Source organism: Podarcis cretensis, assembly GCF_951804945.1.
Source record: "Podarcis cretensis genome assembly, chromosome: 9".
NCBI classification, from domain to species: domain Eukaryota; kingdom Metazoa; phylum Chordata; class Lepidosauria; order Squamata; family Lacertidae; genus Podarcis; species Podarcis cretensis.
This window is the reverse complement of record NC_137178.1, coordinates 701,429-716,213: the sequence shown is the minus strand read 5'-3', so window position 1 is coordinate 716,213 and position 14,785 is coordinate 701,429. Positions and strand designations below refer to the sequence as shown.

Below are 14,785 nucleotides of genomic sequence, written 5' to 3'. Positions count from 1 at the left end.
AATTGAGATGAGTGCCACAACCCCAGAGTCGGCCACGACTGGACCTAATGGTCAGGGCTCCCTTTACCTTTACCTTTAATGGACGGTCACTGGGCTGAATGCCCCTCTTGCTGGAGCGAGGCTTCTTAGGGGGAGAACCTCTGCTTTAGCAGAAGGATGTAGGTGAGATCCCTGAAGTGTGGTGAGACCACCCTAAGGAAGTGCCTTCTTGGGAGTCAGGCCACACAGATCCATCTAGCACAGCACTGGGCCCAGCAACTGGCAGAAGCTCTCCAGAGTTTCAGCCCCAGCCCTACCTGGAAAAGCGGGGGACTGAACCAGGGACATTAGGCATGCAAAGCAGACCCTCTGCCCCTAAGCCACAGTCCTTCCTGGCTGGTGAAGGCAGTCAGAGGGCTCTTGGCCAAGTGGGTAAGGAGAGCAGTCCATCTCTTCGAGGGGAAGGTCTTCTTCCACCCAACCCTAAGATGGCCATTGTGAGAACATCACTGGAATCCCACTGGGCTGTTTTTAACGGCTGCAATCCAGCCAGAATAAATGCACCAGAAGGGCAGAACTTAAGTTTTGTTCATATACGGTTGGCATCCTTCTGTGTCGGGAGAGAGTGGAGGAGGGAGCCTTTGGGAGTAAAGTCCAACCATGGGAGAGTTACAGCACCTGATGTGACTGGAGATACATGTTTTCTGGCAGGTGAGGCAGGTGAAAGCGTCTGGTTTTGCTGCTTCAGGGGCACCACATTAATATAAATATATATAGAATACAGAACACGCCCCCCCCCCAATGCACCAGTGCCTTGCCCGCCTCATCGTGGCTTCGCAGCTCCTACAGGACCATGACCAAGCAGCCTAAATGTGTGCTAAGGACAAGCCAAAGGTTGCAGCCGGCAGGAATGATGTGCAATATGCAAGTGGAGCGCCAGAATCTGAATACCTGATGCTGTTGCACAATTTTCCCTCCCCCTCAAAGCCTCTCTGCCCCAGGCTCCAAGGGGGAAATGCCTCCCTCTCCAGCCCCACCCGAGGCAGGCGCTCTCCCCACCCAGAGCGGATGATCTCAGCCCACCTGTTTCTGGTTATGGAAAGGCCAGCTGCGGCCACGCTCCAACGCAAGGACAATGGCTTCGTGCCCTTTTCGCCCTCCACGAGGCATTCAACCCATGAACTATGAAGTCCATGACTATCAGCGACATCTACAGCCACCCATTAAACCCAAGACGCAATCTTAGGCTCTCGTGGTGCAGGCAACAAGCCTTGAGTTCTTGAGTGGGAAACTTTTGGGGAGCAAAGCAGTCTTCTTCAAGACACACAAAAGGAATAAACACATTTTAAAACAGAGAGATGGATGAAGGGATGCATTTCAATCCGAATGGGCATGAGTTTTCCAGTTGCAGACGCTGCAAGTTCAACTATGATTCTCTCCATTTAGCTTTCTTTCTTGAAGACCCAGACCATGATGAGGTGACCCAGCTTAGGCAAGCAAAAGCCACCGTCCCAGACCTGGCCCCATCCTCTGGCGGCCCAGGAGTGACTTCCCAAGCTTGCGCTCCAGGAAGGAGCCTGCTTTTCCCAAGATGCAGATTGGTTTGTTGTATCAGCTGACTGGCCGGCATGCCAAGGCTAAATTGGGATCTACATCAGCCATCTTGCCCTGCCTTTAAAAGCAAGAGCCCTGCCGCAAAAGAAGGGAAGGTCACAAACTGGCCTTCGGTCTCTGTGGTCCTGCATTTGAGCAGAGTCCCAACACCACTCCCCCCAAAAAAGAATTGCCTAAGGAGCAACATGTCCCTTTCATGGAAAGGCTAATTCAGAACTGCTTTCATGTACACAGCTTCAGGCTACTTCCTTAGACTGGGGGCGGGCGGAAATCCCAGCTGGGGTGCCAGGAACTCCCTTTTCTGTCCACATACAGGAGAAGGGGCTGTCAAGAGAAGCCTCAGGGCAGAGATGGGTGACTGGCAGCCTGTCTCTGCCTGGTCTCCTTGTCCAAGTGCCACAGGCTACCAGGTCCAGGTGCAAGGTGTATCCTAGCACTTGCACGCGCTGGAAGCAAAGCTGATTGTGCTTCCCTGTGCCACCTGACACAACTCCTTCCTTCCTTCCTTCCTTCCTTCCTTCCTTCCTTCCTTCCTTCCTTCTTGCAATATTATTGCCTACCATGGCTCCAGGACCACCCTCAAGTCCGCAACTGGGGACAAACCTGCTGGAATCAACTTTCTGCTGCTTTCCAACAACTGAGCTGCATGCTTTTCTCTACAATGACCGCTGTCCACCAAGCCTCCTGCCTAGTTCAATCACCCTCCGCCGAAGGACCACGAGAAGAAGCCGAGGGAGCCTGAGGCATGCAAGGCGAGGTCAGCACACCCCAAAAGGGCATTTGCCAGGAAACAAATCCTGTCACTGCAGCCGTGCAAAGCCTCCTTATTCCAAAGCAGGACAGGGGCGGATTAAAGAGGCCCCCACAAATGCCAGGGGGGCATTAATTTATTTCTATACCGCCTTAAATAAATAACAGCTCTCAGCAGCGCAGCACAAGATGGATGAAAACCCAAACTAGCCAAAATAGGGGCAAGGGCAGGAGCAAGGGCATCAAAGCAGCGGCATCGGTGCCCCAAGGCCTGAACATCTGAAAGCCAGCAATGTGGGCACCAGAAGAATCCCAGGCATGACCGGGGGCAGCGATCAGGACTTCCAAGAGCTGGCCTCTGCCAAGGCTCCCCTTCTGATGGATTTTAAAGGCACCTCTCAAAATAGCCAACAGGCAGCAGCACCTCACCACAGTCTGGCCAGCCCAATGGCCCAGAATCGGGCACTGGGCACATTTCCCGTCACATAAGCCAGGCTACGCAGCATCCCTGCTGCGGCAGGAAACTTGCACATTTGCCTCTCAACTGCTCACACGCTTAGCCTTGCATGCAGAAGACCCCAGCATTGGCATGGACAAAACGGAGGGGACAGACTGTGCAGTCCAAAGAGCAAAATGCCCCTCAGAGGAGGAGGAGGGCAAGCTCCTAAGAGTGAAGACTGTCAAATTAGCCAGAAGTGTGAGAAGCCGAGGAAAATGGCTGATCCGGCGGAGAAGAAGACAAGAGAGAGCAGTTCACGGGCAACTTTCCCAGAGCAGGCAACCCCCTCTCCCCTGACCCGGGCAGCAGCAGCAGCGGCGGCAGCAGCAACACTTGCCCTCCAGGCTGCTTGGAGGTAAAAAAATATATATGCTGCATGCAACACCAAGGAGATGAAGAGGGAGGGGAACTCAAAGTCAGGAAGACGGGGAATGAAATGCAAGCACATCGCGCCTTAGATCTAAACATGTGCCGTCTCCAGCTCCCTTCCAGCGGCTCCACACTCCTCATCCCCATGGCCCGCATGAAGGAGACAAACTCAAAATGACACCCCCTCCCCCCAAAAAATCGTTTCAGCAAACAAAATGGTTTAGAAGCAACAGCAGCAGCAGCAGCATTTGCATTAGACTGTACCTTCCGTGCAGTTGCGGCCTGCTTCATGGTTGCAGGAGATAAGAGGCAGAGACAGAGAAGAGGAAGGCAGAGACAGAGGGAGAGAGAAAGAGGCAGGCAGAATATTAGACCATTCAATCACAACAATGCAGCACTCCCAAGCAGCACAGCCTGTCCAGGAGATCTTGCAAATGGCTGCAGCTCTGGCGTCTTCCCTCCGCTGTCCTCCGGCCCGGCAGTCCGGCCCCGGCGGCTCCTCTCAGACCTCGGGGCGATTACAGGGGCTCGGGAGCCCAGGAGCACCCCAGCAGCCAGCACCGTGGGCCGCACATCCTTTCGCCACTGGCCTCCAACCACCGCCCCGGCTGCTCATTACATCACCACTCCTGGATCATCCCCTCCCTCCCCCGAGTTCCTCGCAGGCAGATCTCTGATCCAGACGCGCCGCTGCTGCGACTGCAGAACCGGAGACGGAGCCTTTTCTTCGGCAAAGTGAGAAGAGGAGGGGAGAGAAAGGGATGCGTCTCTCAGGGACAGGCGAGGGGCTCCTTGTCACTTAGCAACGGCTTCGGCTCAGCTGTCTCCCCGGCTAATTAAAAGGCTTCTTGGTGCTTCCCTCCCTCTCCCTTCTCCCAGGGAAAGCGAAGGGGCTGGGCTTAGTCTCCAAGCCCAGAAGAGTCCTGGGAGCTCCCTCCTCCTCCTTTCCACAACTCGCTTCAGGGATCTCATTCGCGGAGGACAGGATCTCATTCGCCAGGACTTGGGCACAACTGCACCCGCCACCCCGCTGTCATCAAAGGATTCATCAGTCAAGCCAAATCCTTTGCAAACCATCGCAGGCAGAAAAACAAAGAGGGCACACACACATGCAGCGCAGGAACACAGAATCCAACGTTAAGAAGGGATGGCTTTAGGAAGACACTACGTGACTTGAACCTGGAGCCATGGAGGAGTCCTGTCTGCTTGTGAGGAAGGTCCTATGCCATGGGCAAGTTGACCATCAGGGTCTCTAGGACACAGGAGAAGACGGACGCATCACAGATGCCTCTGGAGGACTGCGGAATATGTATGAAATATCGGGTGCCAAGGAAGCCTAGCCCTGATTTCAGCAGTTGTACCAACCTGAGCATCACAGAGTAGATGATCTCATGCTGAGAATGATTACGAACCAAACTAAATGACAGCTGTCACTCAGACACTTCACCACAGACAGAGGCCTGTGTTACTTGATGCTGCTCATGTCATAACGGGCTATAATGCAAACTTTAAAGGTGCTGACCTTTAAAGCCCTAAAAGGCCTTGGTCCTGTATACCTGAAGGAGCGTCTCCACCCCCATCGTTCTGCCCGGACACTGAGGTCCAGCTCTGAGGGCCTTCTGGCGGTTCCCTCATTGCGAGAAGTGAGGTTACAGGGAACCAGACAGAGGGCCTTCTTGGTGGTGGCGCCCGCCCTGTGGAACACCCTCCCTTCAGATGTGAAGGAAATAAGCAGCTATCTTATCTTTAAAAGACATCTGAAGGCATCCCTGTTTAGGGAAGTTTTTAATATTTAATGCTGTCTTGTTTTAACACTCGATTGGAAGCCGCCCAGAGTGGCTGGGGAAACTCAGCCAGATGGGCAGGGTATATATAATAAATTATTATTAATTATTATTATTACTTCTAGTGTTTTCCGTATGTTCCTCTCGGTTGCTCTTCTGGAAGCATCTCCAGGGCAGGCCAGAGAGAGGAGCGCAGCCCCCTCCTTCCTTTTCGCCTGCTCCATTTGTTCTCCATCTCACTAACGCCCAAGAAGCTTCTCCACAGGGATGCCTGCGCTCTGAACCTCTGAACCTCGTGTCACTACGTCAAGCAGGCTGGAGGTTCTCAGGAGGCCCAGAGTCTTTAGCATTTCCTTCCAGACTTAGCCACCTTTCTGCCTGACAGGGGGCTGGAGGTTCCCCATCCGGACTTTGGGATGTGTGAAAGGGACTGATGCTCCCAGATCAACTATGGGATTAAAGAGGGGAAGCAGCAGAAATGACCAGAAGCCCAAAGAATTGGGCAGAAGTCTGGACTTGTGAACTTTTTCAGTAGCATTGTCACAACACTATACAGGAGGAGAAGACCCTCTTTTGGTTTCAGAGATTTCCCTTGGTTCTCTCTCTCTCTCATACTTTCTCAAACTGGCCTTTTGCATAAAATGGAAAGAGAACTCAGAACCCTTAATTTTGCTGCCATGAATAAAAATCCTTCACAAAACTTTAGGAGGCTTTTTGGCAGCTATGAATAAAGACATCGTGCTCTTTCTTATTTGTCACTTGGTTTGCAAAGCGTCCATGTCATCTTCCCAAAACAAGCTTAGCTTCAGGACCAACCTATCCATTCCCATCAGAGCCCACAATCACAGTGACTGGGCTGAATGAGAACGGCAGCAGAAGCTTGTGAGCACTTGCCCCAAAGGTGAAATAGGACAATGCGGCCAGTAAGTCCAAACAACGCAAAAAGTGCCTACATTGGGAAGAAATGACATTTAGGATCTATCCTCTAAGAAGAAGAATACCCATTTGTTGCAGTAGGAGATCTGCACTGGCTCACAGCTTGCCCTTGTGATCAGCCCAGAGGGGTTTGGACAAGGTGGCTAGAGAAGCTGTTTCTCATTCTCCCAGAGAAAGCAGAGCCAAGCCAGGATGCTGGTCACCCACAGGGAGTTTTCACCGTTAGGAACCATGGACAGCTATAGGCCAGCTCAGCCCCTCTTCCTTGGGGAGAGGACAGCTGCAACTGGCACAAGGGGCCGGGGAGTATTTGTGGGAAGCTAGCAGGAACTGAGCTAGATGGATCAGTGGTCTGACTTGGTAAAGAGCAGCTTCCTGTGGTCCTGTCTCCTTCGTGGAAACAGGATGGGGGGGGGGGGCTTACAAGCAGGCATAGACCCGGGAAGAATGGCAGATGAAGTTGATGGACTATATGGAATTGGCGGAAATGACTGGCGGAATCCGAGACCAGGGAGAAGAGTCGGTGGAAGAAGATTGGAAAAAAATTAAAGATTATTTACAGAAATATTGTAAAATTAATGAGCTTTAGAAAAATGGTGGAATGAAGTTATATGGCTTTGGCAGAAATGTTATAAGGAACTAGGTACAGATAGATTGTTAATGTATTAAAGGGAAAAAACAAGGTTAGAATATGTTAAGACTAATTACAGGACAGAAAACAGAGGAAGATGGAAAGGAATTGCTGAAACAGTTAATTGAAGTGGAATACAAAAAGGGAGGCGTGAGGAAGTCATTGAAACAAGTGAATGAAAGATAAGCTTGAAAATATTGGAAATGTTTTTAATTGTTCTTGTTTTGTTTTGTTAATTCAATGTTTTATGTAGTGTTTTTGTTTCTGTTTTTGTATTGTATTATATTGATTTGTTTAATTCTTTTTCTTTCTTTTTGTAATCTTTAAACTCTTAATAAATATTATTAAAAAAAAAATACAAGCGGGCATAGACAAGGCAGAGTTGTGGACTGCCTTTACTGCCAAGGCAGCTGGCTGGGGAAGGGGGCCGGGCCACAGGATCCCCACACTCTGCAGAGAGCTGGGCTTGGTGACCTGGAGCCATGAGAATGCTCAGCATCTTCCAGGTGATTGGAAAAGGCTATTGTGGTGACACGCACATGTGGGACTTCTGCTGAAGCTCATAGCCTATGCCAGGAGCACCAGGATGCCAGAGGCTTCACTGAAGCCTTTTAAGCTGGCAGCATGTTTCCCCTGGAATCTACTCCAGGCCAGGTATCACAATGCTGTAAGCACAACGCTAACAGAAAGGCCACATTGTATTCGACGAAGCTGCTCTGTTCACAGGATTTCCACTTATACAATGGAAGTTTCCTTCCTTCTCGTCTCCCTGTGCATGCCCCCCCCCCCAATCTTTTCTTGGGTGTCCTCCCCACCCTCTGTAGCAGACCTGGGGAGGGGACAAGGAGAGGGAGGAGGAGAAGTTCTGTTGCTCAGAGAAAAGTCCTTGCACAAATGAGACTCTGCTGGATACAAGCCCCTTTCTTTCCTCTGCCCACCAACTGCCGGGCAAAGCAGCTCCCTTGACAAGCAAGATCTCAGACTCAACTGTGAGCTGCCAGCTCTGCCTCTTGCAGAGCAGCCATTAAGGCGCCGGGAAGCTGCAATCTGTGCTGACCTGATAAAAGGAGCTCAGAAGAGCAGAGCTCTGCAAGATGACACCAAGTCCCAAAGGCCCTCGCAGGGCGCTGGAACAACAGGAGAGCACCCCAGAGAGGCCACTGCTGGCTGCATGGAGACAAGGCCCTTCGCTTTCAGCAGCCAACGGGGGGGGGGGGGCAGCTGGGACAAAGAAGGAAACAGTCTGTACCAGCAAACTAAGGAAACAAAGCGCCCGGCAGAAGAGAAGCACACAGAAGGCTGCCTGAACACCAAGCCAGGCTACGTGTGTCCATCCAGCACAGGGCAGAAACAGCTCTCCACGGTCTCTTGCAAAAAAAGTTTTCTTCCCTACCTCCTGATACTTCTAACTGGGAGGTGCTGGGCACTGAGCCAGAGAACGGCCCATTGCCCACTGAGTCAGGATCCCGACACTAAAAGGGCTATATGCGTTCTGCACATCTGGCCCAACTCAATCTTACAACCTGTATAGAGTTGCCTGTTTTATTTTTTATAATTCCATCCCCACCCCTGCTGATCTCAGGTAAGAGCAAAGAGGTACATAAGGCACCAGGGCCCCATTCCGAAGACCCAACGCAGCCCCTTCTGGCTTCCGGAAATAACACCCTCCGGGTCCTGCACAAGCATCCCTGCGCCCCAGGGAACAGGCTCTCCTACCTAGGACAGCTACCACAGAGAGCTCACTGCCAGTCGGGGGGGGGGGGCAAGGTGATCGCCTGGATGCCACAGTGCATTTCAGAGATACCCCAACGGGGGACGAGGATGGTGGAAAAGCTTTTGGGTACATAACTGGCCTCCTGCATCTCCAACTTGCACCCATCATTCACTGGCCACCATCTTACCTAAGCAGGAGTTTCCCCCAGTCCAGTTTGGCGCTTCCTGTCTGCCCCCCAGTGGGAAGGGGGAGCATCAGATGCATTTTGGGAACAGAACCAGAGAATGCCACTGTGGTCAGAGACCCAGGAGAAGAGAAGCAATGTAAGGTTGCTGCTAGAAGACCCATGAGGCCGTCCAAATGCTCTTTCTAGCATTCACTCAGCAGTCCTTTGGCAGGTCCTTCACTGCCCAGGCCCCGCCCTTGGTCCTTCAAGCTCACCTGCCGAGCACAGGGCTGGAGAGGGCCCTGCTGCGCTAGCCACTAGGCAGCCTGCCCTGGTGCTCCCTGTCACCAGGGAGAGGCCACCATGCCTAGAAGGCAGACACCAGGAGCAGAGAGGCTCCTTCCGGGTGGGGAGACAGATGGCAGGGCTGGGGGAGGGGAGGGTGAATAGGTTGGGGCAGGGAGGGAGGGAGGGGAGGGGGCTCCCTGGGGGCTCTCCCACTGGGACCACGGGGACCATCTGTCACTAAAAAAGCACAGCCAGAGGGAGCCAGTAACCCGATTAGCAATGCAGAGCTGTGCTGCAAAGAGCCCCCTAATCTCATCAACTGAGATTTACCTGCGCTGCCACCTTCGGCTGCTCTGAACCCAGCTCTGTTTTTAAGAGACCGAAAGGGGGCAGAGAGAGATTTAAACACTCTGAAATGTCATATATACTTGGGGGGGGGGGTGCCAGCTGGAGAAAGAACCTGCCCCCCACCCCCCGGGCCAAGGGGCAAGCAGCAGCTTCAGGGACAAGACACAACGCAGCCCCATCTTCTCTTCTCTTCCAGGCTGCTGAGCCATTTCATCATGACGAAGGGGAGCCCCCTGGGACAAGAGGAGTCCCCCGGCACTGCCTTCTGACTCACAAGCAAGCCAGGCAAGCCAAGACCTGCCGCCAGGAGCCCAAGAGAAAGGAGAGTCGCTCAGCTGGACGTCCGTTGCTCTCTGTGCGCTCTGAAGGATGGGAGGGCAGGCAGAGCTGGGACCAGGCTGGGGCCTCATGCAGCAAGGAGACGGTTCGGCAAGAAGAAGTAGCAAGAGCATAAGCGAGAGAGGGAGGGAGGGAGGGAGGACAGAGCCCATGCAGGTCAGGAAGCCTGAGGCACATGCAACAGCAGCGGTGACGGCGGCAGCAGTGGAGGAAGAAAGGGATCTGTGCCAGAGTTGGAAAGGGGCCCTCAAAGCCAGGCCAGGGAAGCTTCTCCCACTCAGAGGTCATTTCCACCACACCCTCTGGAGACCAAGGACAACCCACCTCTACTGAGAAGCCAAAAGGTAGGACTGCTCCCTCTGGGGTGCAATGCTCAGAGCGCCTGCGGGCCAAGGCGCAGGGGACGGGGTCATTCCATGATCAGATCTCATTCACAAACTGATAGTAGCAGGAGTACCTTAAAGCAGTCATGGGGGTTCAGGTTTCGACCGCAACAGCCACTTGGGCCGGGGGCAGAGGGTGATGACCCTTCCCTCCCCCCCCCCTTTTCATTTTCCAGATCTGATACCCCACCACAGAAGCTGCCACTAGACTAATCATAGGAAGAATAAGCATGAAAAGCGGCAGCTTTGGGCTTTCTTGTTCTGATGTGTGTTTCTGCTGCACTTTCCTTGCTTCTGCCTTGGGAAAAGCTGGTGCTTGAAGGCCAAGACCAGGGGCTGCACAAAGCCCCTCCCCACGTACCAGGAGGAGTGGGGCGGTCATTGTCCTTCTCTCCCAAAGGGGGAAGGGGCCCTTCCTTGCTGCGATGAGTACCCCGGGGGTGGCTTATGTTAGGGAGAGCGAGAGGCAAGGTCAGTCAGCTCTGTGCTCTTCTCAAAGGCCCACGGCTGCTGGGTCTTGGCCAGGCCTGCTCATCCAGGATGCCAGAGTTCAAGCTTTTCTGTGTCCTGCCAGAAACTAACAGGAGGGCAAGATGGAAAGGAAGCAATCAGCAGCAGCTGTGCTAGTATGAGAACCCCCAGCCAGGCTCACCCAGGCAAAAAGCAGCTGGAGGCACCCTTTCGAAGTTTGTGGAGGTGAAGCTGGGGGGGGGGGAAGGGAGCCCTGGGACAGCCTGGCTCAGGGGCCGCCAGCTGCCCAGCACCCAAGTCTTGGCTGATGTTATACTGATGCTTCTTGCTGATTTTGTGCTTGTACGTTGTATAGCGCCACAATATATTCTGATTAAAGTGTGGCTTATAAATATGTCAATTATGTAAAGCAGTCGTTCACAATTTGCTAATTACTGAGGACCCCCTATTTTTCAAAAGCCAAGCCATGAACGCCCTAATGTTGATAACTCTGCAAAGCAATTTTTTGAACAAAATGCAGGGTAGCCCCTAATAAGCAAAGGATTTCAGGTATACTAAAAAAAAAAAAAAAAACAGATTAGGGCTGCCTGATATCTGGTTTTCAATACTGTGATCTAACAGTGGCTAAACATTGTGAAATTCCAATATATCACCATGTCTGAATTTGGAGGTCAGGCGTGGGGATGAGGGAAGGAGCTGTCACGGAAATCAGGCAGGTGGGGGGAGAGGAAGCGGAGTCACCCCTGTCGCATGGGGGGCACATTAAGTCACCATTAGCAGAGCAGCCAGCAGTGGCAGCCAGAGGAGATGCACATCCACTGTGACTGCTGCTGCTCTCCTGCTGAGAAAAGCTGCTCCGCCTCAGTGCCAGGGGAAAATAGTGCCACGGTGCCTTGAGGTGAGGGCAATCAGACGCCCTGGTCTCCCTCAGTGTGAGGGGAGGCAGCTCAGATCAGCAGCGTTATCGGCTGAGATCATTGTGCGATGTCAGCGGTGCCTTGAAATCAGCTGCCCTGCTCTCCCTTGAGTGAGGAGCAATATACAGTGGTACCTCGGGTTAAGTACTTAATTCGTTCCGGAGGTCCGTACTTAACCTGAAACTGTTCTTAACCTGAAGCACCACTTTAGCTAATGGGGCCTCCTGCTGCTGCCGCACTGCCGGAGCACAATTTCTACTGTTCTTAACCTGAAGCACCACTTTAGCTAATGGGGCCTCCCACTGCCACCGCCACACAATTTCTGTTCACATCCTGAAGCAAAGTTCTTAACCTGAAGCACTATTTCTGGGTTAGAGGAATCTGTAACCTGAAGCGTCTGTAACCTGAAGCGTATGTAACCTGAGGGACCACTGCATTGCTGGGTATTGCTGGGTCAAAATCGTTATCGTGGTGTGATTTCAGAACCAATTTTGGCCAATGTGTTGAAAAACCATACAGCGCTAAAACAGACCATTAAATTTGTGATATTACCATGCAAAAATGACCCTTAAAAAAGTTGATGGGGGGAGGCAAGGGATGGAGCCACAGACCCCCAATTAGGAACCACTGATGCAAAGCACTCAAAGCCAAGTCATCAGGCGCCAGCCAAGGGAGCAGACATGCAAGCAGGGCACATGCACTTGTGCACAACGGAGGGGGGGGCACAGCAGCCCCTGCCGAAACGGCTTCATGCGCGGGTGGGACTCTGTCAAGAGAAAAAAGAGGCACCACCTTCTTAGGTTTCACTCCACGCTGCATGGAAAGAGGATAAAAGATTAGATGTTAGAAAGATAGAGGCTGTTATGCACTAAAGGCAAGAGGGGACCAGGGAGCAGCCTGGTTGCTGCCACAGTGGGGAAAACCTCGCTCAGGGCAAGCATCTTGGTTAGGCTCGGTTCACCAGCACACACAACCCTCTTCCCCCTTCTCACAGCCTTGTTAGCCTCCAAGAGTTTAACCAAGACCGAAAAGCAAGCTTGAGAAACGAGGGTGGGGCTGGCCTTCCCCTCCTCGCACCCAGGTCCTGGGACACCTTGGGCTCCGGATGGAAGGTGGTTCACACAGCAGTAGCAGAGGTGGGAGGGAAAGTATATAATGCCGCAACTCAGTCTTGGTGCTGATGCCTGGAAGCAGGACTTAACATTTCTATCCCGCCTTTCCATTAAAAGTAGGAAGGCAATAGGTGAAACATCTCAACAGCAGACCAAACACAGGACAGTCCCAACCATGTTGACTTTGAAGTAAGCAATACGGAATTCACTGAGGAAAGACTGATGAGCTTGCAAGCCCATTGAGGACTGCAGCCAGTTTGCTTCATGGAACAATTCTTGTACGCAAGGGCCCCACCTCAAAAGGAGAACGGGGGTCTCCTCGCGGTCGGTTCCACTGGTGTCAGTTTGGAAACCCCAGAGAAAATGGTTGGGACACCCTGAACGACTGTTGAGCAAAAGACCATTCCCCTCGAAGAAAGAAACCAATTTCAAAATGGCCTCTTCTTCAGCCATGATTATCTACAATCAGAGAACTGTTTGCAAGTCACTGAGATGAACATGATACCATAATGCAATACAAGCAGATAATGTAGTCTGTATAACCCTCAAAGGAGACACTCTCGCCGAACACCGTCCTTCCGCCCATTAGACAGCCAAGGACTCTTTTGCAACGGCAGCTCCCAAGATCTCCTGGCTCTGCTGACATCTAGTGGAGCAACAAGCAACAACTGCCCACAGCTCCCAAATTCAGCTTGGAACACAAGGGATGCAGGCAGACGCCCTTCTGGAAAGGACAGAGGAAAGTGGCCCCGAGACTCAAGTTCCTCATTCTTCTTAGAAAGAAGCCATGGGCCCAGCCTTAGACTCAGGACTGGGAAGCAAAAAGAAGTCAAGGGAGGAGATGACTCTCCAAAACAGCAGAGGGTGGACAAGTTTTATGGAAATGAGGATGTAGATGAAGTCAGTGAGGCCACAGCTGGGTGGATGGAAGGAAGCTCAAGGTATGACCTGTTCCCTAATGAAGTTTTGAGCTGACATTATTAACATTATTGGCAGCTGACGTTATTACCATGTCCGTACCCTTCTATAAAGTTTGGGGCTTGTGGCTAAGAAAATGTCATTTAAGGGGACAGGATGAACTCTAGGACAGGGCCACAGTCCCCAGCTTGAGTCCCTGGGAGCATCTCCTGGTATAACTGGGAAAGAGTCTTCCACGCTGGGAGAGTAAGTCGCCTCTTCCTCACCTTTTCTCCAAACTAAAAGGCGGTGGAGGGATTTCATCAGGGGGCACAACCTGGCCAGAGTGGTGAGCAATGTTGGGGGCAGAGGTCCGGATGGAGCTGAGGTGGCCAAGCTGTGCTGGCAGGAGGCCAGCGAGGAAAAGGTTGCAGAAGCCAGGGGGAGAGACGGCACCAGAGTTTTCAGTGAGCGAGTGGAGAGGAATGGTTGCATTTGATGATGGACTGAATAGGCAGAATAAATGAGAAAGAAATTAAGAAATAAAGCCAGTTGCAGGTGAGATGGCAGCACTGCGAATGACAATGGAGAGTGAACAGAGAGAGAGAGAGAAATGAGAAATCCAGGACGTTAGTCACATTTAACTAGATGACCACAAGATTTTTGGTTGCATGTGAAAAGTTAGGGAGGGGGGCAGTCAACTAAGTTTTACTCAGGGTAGACCCACTGAAAATTAATGAGCATGACTAACTGAGAGGTATTTTAATTTCAGAGGGTGTACTCCAAGTAAAGCTTAGCTGAGTATCACCAAGCAACTAAGTTGGCTGGTTAACACAGGCTATTTTTGCAACTGCAGTGGGTATGTTAATGTTGGCGGACACGTTCAGATTATTCCATGATGTTTTTTATGTAAAAAGACTGGTGAGCCTCAACTGGGCAACTTAGGCCAGCCACGCAGGGGCAAATCCCAGTAGGCCATCTTGGAAACTGGAAAGGTTGGGACTGGGATGAGCATCTTCCTCCCCAACCCTCCCATCTCTTCCCACCCAATGTTTTAATAACTCAGAAAGCAGGAAAGCGGGCACTGGAGGAAGAGCAGCCTCTGTTGTTGCTGCTGCCCAGCTGGTGCCGTGTGAGAAGCGCCTGCAAAGCCCACGACTGCGAACCATCCGCTTCACGCTCCACACTGCCGGCATCTGTTGGGGCAGGCGGTGCCTTTGGAAGCTCTTTGTTCACTGGGCACGGCAGCCCCCCCCCCTTGCAAGGCCAGCGGCAGGAAAAGCCTCCCGTGCCTTTGCTCTAAAGAGCTGCCCAGAGGGGCTGGGGCAACCCAGACAGGTGGGTGGGGTCCAAATAGTAAAATTACTATTATTCTTTATTCAAGAGAGCCAGGGAGTTTGGGAGGCAGCAGCACCAATTCATGAGACACCCCCCTGCCTGCCTCCGCCCTGAGTCAGTCACTGCCCCCCAGTCTGGCAGAGCTGCTCCTTTGGCATAACTCTGACCGCCACCTTGCCCCTATGCCTTCATCCTCCTCCCTTGTTCCTGGGGCTCAGCAAGGTGTGTGTGTGGGGGGGGGGGGAATCTT

At 52.3% G+C, this 14,785-nt stretch overlaps 2 protein-coding genes across 11 annotated transcripts in view; one reads left to right on the top strand and one right to left on the bottom strand.

The window, feature by feature from the left end:
- WDR54 (WD repeat domain 54) overlaps window positions 1-14,785 on the top strand; it is a 307,575-nt gene that overhangs the window by 179,302 nt on the left and 113,488 nt on the right. The gene's annotated exons all lie outside the window — the stretch shown is intronic.
- DCTN1 (dynactin subunit 1) overlaps window positions 1-14,785 on the bottom strand; it is a 74,477-nt gene that overhangs the window by 25,488 nt on the left and 34,204 nt on the right. For 4 of the 9 annotated variants that reach the window (XM_079990715.1, XM_079990716.1, XM_079990710.1 and 1 more), the window contains exons 5-6: window positions 11,981-12,001; window positions 3,476-3,496 (exon numbers count right to left, since the gene is read on the bottom strand). The exons of 2 other annotated variants lie outside the window; for them this stretch is intronic. In XM_079990715.1, the coding sequence (XP_079846841.1) occupies window positions 3,476-3,496; window positions 11,981-12,001 (42 nt within the window). The remainder of the gene's footprint in view (window positions 1-3,475; window positions 3,497-11,980; window positions 12,002-14,785) is intronic. 3 more of the 9 variants (XM_079990711.1, XM_079990718.1, XM_079990713.1) reach the window with 2 other exon arrangements.